Here is a 6,632-nt window from a genome sequence, read left to right on the forward strand (position 1 = left end):
TTTTTCAAAGTCAAAATTTCTTTTTCAAAATAATCCTTACAAAAGTAGGATGATGGGGCGAAATAACAAATTTTATGATATGTCAATGCAAAATTATTTCATACAAAATAATGGAATGTATAGTACCACTACTTACATTTTTTATTGTGAACTTTCGTTATTATTTTCACTCTTATTAAGAAATATAACTAAATAGTTAATGTGTGTATATATTATATATTAATGTTAATAAAATAATTTGTGTTTGAAAATGTTAAATTTTATTTTTCATATTTTAAAATAAATAAATAAATAATATTATAATTCAAAAAAAATATTTTTTTCAAAAAAACATTTATAATTAGTATTTTTAACGAAAACAGTGCATTTTTTTATTTCTTTATTAAATTTCTATTTTTAATTCTTAACTTTGTCGTTGTCACTAATTATTCATTATTGGGCAACGAAACTCGGTCTTGCGGAAAAGCCAAGTAACATCACAGAAGAAAAGAAACAAAGTAAAATAATCTTCCCTTCACTCATCTACACAAATTTTCTCTCTCTTCATCAAACCCTTCTTTTCATCTTTCATTCACACTCAATTTTCTATCTTCAATCTTCGTTCATGGCTTCTGGATCATCTGGTCGCGGTAACCCTAGTTCTAAAGGTTTCGATTTCGCTTCAGATGACATCTTATGTTCTTACGAAGATTTTTCCAACAGAGATTCCAATTCTAATGGCAATCACTCCGATTCAGCCATCGCGCCCAATTCAAACAAGGTATATACATATTCATTTTCTATTTTTCCGTTTTGGCCGTTGACTCACTCTTTTTTAGCCTTTAATTTTGTCTTAAAGGGGTTAGGGTTTACGAAATTTACCAATTTTAGGAGATGTATTGATTATGATCATCATGATGGATGAAACTAGTTCTTGTGTTCTTTTTCATTTTTTATAGTTGTTTTGTTTGTGATTTGTGTATTTTTAAGATATGTTTGGATGGATGATTTTTTTTTTTCTTGTGGTTTTTACCTCCGGTTTCCAGGATAATGGGTCCTAGTAATTCGGTATTCGGTCAGGAGGTAAGTAAAACGTAACAAAGAATTGTTATTCGAACTCGGGTTCTCCCGAACAATTCGCCGTAACTGAAACTCATTAACATCTTCTCCCATTTGGTTTTGGTTTTGGATGGATGATATTTGGAGCAGAGGAGAGGACTTTTAAAATAAAAAAAAAAAAAGAAAGGAAGCTGTAAAATGTTTCTAAAAATGAATTAAGTGTGATTGAAATATTCTATAATCATCTACTAGGTTTTTCGGTCGAAGAGATTAATTTTGATACAGTGTAAACCAAACACAAATTATCATCTGTGTGTCTTTTAAGATAGATATGATGAAATTTAAAATTTGAAGTGGTCCAACAATTATGATTGATTGACGGTGTAAAAAATCATTACAATGTCTTGGTGCATATCAATTAAATCCTTTTTCAAAATCTCAAATATATACCAAAATATAGACTTAGCCATATAAAATTATGTACTCCACAATTGACCCATTTAGTTAAAATTCTTATTGCTAGTTTTTGTTGGTTTTTACTTACAAGTGAAATGACAACTTCATTATGTGTTTTCTTGACCATTCTCAGGTTTTTCTTTTCTTGTGAATCACGTTGTTTATATATACTTGTAATTGTGATGATTATGAGTGGCATGTAAATTTTATAATCTCAACCCAACATACGTTTTGGCAGGATTTTCACAAAACAAGGGTAGCAAGGACATCAGTTTTTCCTACTACTGCTTATAATCCACCTGAAGATTCTTTAAGCCAAGATGTGATTGCAACTGTCGAGAAGAGTATGAAGAAGTATGCTGACAACCTCATGCGATTTCTTGAGGGAATTAGTTCAAGGCTATCACAGTTGGAATTATATTGCTACAATCTTGACAAATCTATTGGAGAAATGAGATCTGATTTAAATCGTGACCACGGTGAGCAAGATTCAAAGCTCAAATCTCTTGAAAAGCACCTTCAGGAAGTAAGTTGCAACTTCAATTGATAATATCTGTTAGCATATTAGCATTCAAGTTATGCTCCATGGTTTCACTCGTTTTGATGTTCTTGAGAACTTGTTATAGCTTTAGGTTTTCACAAACACAGGTATGTGTACCATATCAGTATCGATATGGACACAGAAACATTGTAAGTTTTATAAAATGAGGATACGGATGGGAATGTTATCATAGAAACTATTTTCTTAGACCAAAGTACCATCTTGGTCGTCAAATGGTACACTTTATTCCAATTTGATCCTTCAATGATTTGTTACATAAACTTAGATGCAGAAGATATGGGGAGTTTTCATGTTGCCTACATTTATTCTCTCTCTCTCTCTCTCTCTCTCTCTCTCTCTCTCTCTTTCTCTCTCTTACTCTGATGGACAAGTGCATGTACACATTTTGCATGTACCATAACATACCTGTATTTAACATGTACCCAGTATGCCGATATCATTACCAAAGTCGTGCCTATGTTTCCTAGCTTTTATGTAAAATATAAAATTACCTTTGATGGAGGGATGATAGGAGCTGTTAATCTCATTATGTATGTTGAAATGTAATCTGACAAAAATTCCTGGGCATACTCAATTGAAGCCTTTTAATAGGGTCAGTTATGTAGATTTTAAGATTCCATTGTATGTTGTGGGGGAAAAAGCATTTTTTTCAGAGGCCATTTAGATCTAAATTCTTTGTAATGATTAAGTTATCGTCCATCTGATATGGGGCGTCTATTCATGACTTTTCACGTCATGGCCATCAAAAAATTGAAAGTACCTGTGCATGCTTGAAGTTTTTAATAGAGAACTTCTTTCGTCCCTCCCGAATTAGAACATTCTTTCTTAATCTGTGAACCTAACTCTTGATCCACAAATTTTAAACATGCTTTGTATATCAAGGTTGTCAATTGCCAACCTTGTTTTAATTTTTATGCATAGTTTATTGGTAGAGTAATCTGTTTTTTCTTGCTTTTATTTCAACCTTATATTTTCATCGTTCCTTATGTAGGTTCACAGGTCAGTACAAATTTTAAGAGACAAGCAAGAGTTAGCTGAGACTCAGAAAGAATTAGCCAAGCTTCAACTTGCTCAGAAAGAATCATCTTCCACAAGCCATTCACAGCCAAATGAGGACCGATCTGCACCTTCTACTGGAGATCCTAAAAAAACTGATAACGCATCTGATGCGAGCAACCAACAGTTAGCTCTTGCCTTGCCTCATCAAATTCCTCCTCAACCACAGCCTTCATTACCCTCAGCCCAAGCTCCACCACCAAACGTGACTCAAACCCCTCAACAATCTGCTTATTACATGCCACCTGCCCCTGCAGCTGCTCAGCTCCCGCAGAATCAGTATATGCCTTCTGATCAACAATACCGAACCCCCCAACTACAAGATATGTCTCGGGTGGCTCCTCAACAAACACCATCTCAAATAAACCCTCCCACGCCTGTGCAACAGTTTTCTCAGTATCAGCAGCAGCCGCAGTCACAGCAATGGCCTCAGCAGGTGCAACAATCCTCTATGCAACCTCAAATGAGACCCCCTTCATCAACTGGGTATCCTCCATACCAACCAAGCCAAGCAACAAATCCATCACCCACAGAAACACTGCCAAACAGCATGCCCATGCAAATGCCATATTCAGGAGTTCCACAATCAGGATCCAGCCGTGCTGATTCCATGCAATATGGATATGGTGGAGCTGGTAGAACAGTTCCACAGCAACCTCCACCTCAGCAAATCAAAGGCTCATTCCCTGCACAACCTGGTGACGTGTATGGAGCTAGCGGGACCCACCCGGCTAATGCATACATGATGTATGATGGTGGTGAGGGAGGAAGGACACACCATCCACCACCTCAACCCCCTCATTTTGCCCAAGGTGGATATCCTCCAACAAGTGCTTCGCTTCAGAACCCTAATCTCATGGTCCGAAATCCTAGTCAGTCACAGTTTGTACGCAACCATCCTTACAATGAGTTGATTGAGAAATTGGTGAACATGGGATTCAGGGGTGACCATGTGGCGAGTGTGATCCAAAGGATGGAGGAGAGTGGACAGACTATAGATTTCAACTCTGTTCTTGACAGGTTGAATGTGCATAACTCTGTTGGTCCTCAGAGAGGATGGTGAGGGTGAACAACAACTTAACTTGTTTCTGGAATGTCCTGTACTGTTTAAACTCAACATCATTGCAGTGTTTTAGTATGCATGGAATAAAAGTTTTATGTAATGGGCACAGTTTATCATCATTTGTAAAAAATGTCTTAAGATGTGAGGATTGTCTAGTATTTTTACAGAATATATCCTTCACTTGTTCTTTCTATTTGTTTTGTTTATATTTTAAAGAAGCACATGGAACTTTTAATTAATAATAATCTACACTTTTAATTACACCCGTCCATCTTTTAATGATTTTCAACTTTTAATCTAATAAGAGTATGAAAAAGTGAAGTAGTTTTTACTTGATAGAAATTCCGGATCTGTAATCCGTCACCATATGTTGTGTGATTAGTTTTTTTGTAAAAGTGTGGCTTGATTAGTATCATCATGTGCCGAACATAAATCCATGTTTAACTTGATGTACTCCGACAGAGGAAATCTTGGAAAAAATGTAAAGCTTATACGACCTCCTTCTATTTCCAACATAAACTAGCAAAATACCTGTGGCTCACGCGTGCGAGTCGAGCGAGGTTGGTCAATATTTTGTTTTTGTTAACAGAAGAAAAAAGAAATAAAACAGAAAAACCAACTACTTCATAGGAAGAGTTGAAATAATCTATTTTTGACAATAAAATCAGTACACTAATTTCCTTCTCTAAGAGTGTGTCACAACTCTACACTCCAATTCCTATTCAGTTCTAGCTTAATGTCACACAAAACAGCAGCAAAGTCATGGAAATGTTGAACCATATCATTGATTAACTGTATAGCAATGAGAGAGTCTAAATAACATATAAGATTAAGGCTTTCCAATTTCCGACTAATTCAAAGTTTATGCAAAATAATTGATAACTCTGCATGAAGGTTATTACTATAGTCAATGTGACCATGGAAACCAATGATCCAATCACCATTATTAGATCTCATCAAGCCACCAAAATTAGCAACTCAAGGGTTCCCAATAGTGCTGCCATCAACATTAAGAATTGTAGCCTCTTCCATAGAATCATGCTAAGATATCTCCTAGGCTCTCTGATGAGTGTGAGACAGATAATAACTTCTAATTAAAGAGTTTTGACAATGAGCAGTCGAAGTAAGATTCCTTTTATATATATATATATAAAGGAAAAGTAAAAAAACTAAGCTAAGACATGATAGCCAAACAAAGCCAAAGTGTTCACACAAGAGTTTACTTCACTGGGATTGTGATGTGCTTCAATAAACCAACCCAGGGGTGGATAATAGATATGACCTCTTTGAGAAGAAGTTGAACATTGTAGATGAGAGTACACCAATTATGAATCATAGTGACAACATGAACATAATTGGTTTCAAGACGGACGTGAGTTAGATGCATAATGGGAACCCTTGAGTTGCTAATTTTGGTGGCTTGATGAGATCTAATAATGGTGATTGGATACGAAGACCTGAAAGGATACCCCAAATTTCAACAAGGAGGGCCTTTCCAGTTCCAAGCTTTTTGATAAAAACCCTTCAAGAAAGGACCATTCTAATTTCTTATGAGATCGTCGCGATCCGTTTTCTTGCGAAAGTAGGAACCATCATATCAACCTTCACAAAATCGGGTGGAGGCTTCATCTAATGACTTGAACGCAAACGAAGTATGAACGTTAGTAGTATATGTTTGCAACTCACCAATAAAATTATAAAGTTGAATTTAAGCTAAAATTTCCATAAGGGGAAATGTCCCAATTGGGAGTATCCTTTCTGCATTAATGATGTATTATCTCTGTTACTAAGCTGCAAATAGAATTAGGGAGACAATTGTTAATGATATTCCAATTCAAGGTATCATTTAAAGTATAATTAGAGACAGAACTAAACTTCTTGAGAAACAATAAAGTCTGCATAGTGCTCCTCAAGTGGCTCACAATTAGGAATCCAAGGATCCTTCCAGAACCGCGTTCCATGGCCATCGTTTATCACCCATTGAATGTGAGGCTTTACATGCTCCCAAGCTTTAAATATAGCTCTCCAAATACTCAAAGAATTACTACGAACAATTACAATAGGAGTAGAAAGAGAACCAAAATTTATATTTGGCTCTCATAACTTGCACCCCAAAGCTTATTTGGGTCAGCCACCATTTGCCAAGCAAGCTTATAAATGTATGCCTGATTCAACATACGGAGACTTCTAAAACCTATACCCTTTCATTCTTTGTGATGTTTACTTATAGACCCCCACATGAAATCTTTGCAAAAAAAATCAGCCTTGTGACACGCAAAAACAGGGATATTTGCAGTTTGCATGACATAATGTAGGATGCAAAATAGAGATGAATGAGCTAAAGTAATCAGACCTGCTAAAGAGAGATTGTTAGCATTCCAACATGATAAATTTTTTATGCATTTTATCGAGAATAAAAGTATAAGAGTTTCAAGAAATCCTTTAACGAATCATAGG

The 6,632-nt window shown here is 35.6% G+C and overlaps 1 protein-coding gene across 1 annotated transcript; it reads left to right on the plus strand.

The window, feature by feature from the left end:
• Positions 1-440: 440 nt before the first annotated feature.
• Positions 441-4,368, plus strand: LOC101505364 (uncharacterized). The gene is made up of 3 exons (XM_004506559.4): positions 441-760; positions 1,733-2,020; positions 3,048-4,368. Exons 1-3 carry the CDS (start codon positions 605-607, stop codon positions 4,173-4,175), a joined length of 1,572 nt encoding a protein of 523 aa, XP_004506616.1. The 5' UTR covers positions 441-604; the 3' UTR covers positions 4,176-4,368.
• The last annotated feature ends 2,264 nt before the right edge of the window (positions 4,369-6,632 follow it).

The sequence above is a fragment of the Cicer arietinum genome, chromosome 6, assembly GCF_000331145.2.
Source record: "Cicer arietinum cultivar CDC Frontier isolate Library 1 chromosome 6, Cicar.CDCFrontier_v2.0, whole genome shotgun sequence".
NCBI lineage: Eukaryota > Viridiplantae > Streptophyta > Magnoliopsida > Fabales > Fabaceae > Cicer > Cicer arietinum.

Bases quoted from the DNA above. Each gene is read 5' to 3' on its own strand.
- LOC101505364 (XM_004506559.4), top strand. From the start codon at position 605: ATGGCTTCTGGATCATCTGGTCGCGGTAACCCTAGTTCTAAAGGTTTC. The intron at 761-1,732 runs GTATATACATAT...ACGTTTTGGCAG, and splicing joins TCGCGCCCAATTCAAACAAG to GATTTTCACAAAACAAGGGT. The intron at 2,021-3,047 runs GTAAGTTGCAAC...TTCCTTATGTAG, and splicing joins TTGAAAAGCACCTTCAGGAA to GTTCACAGGTCAGTACAAAT.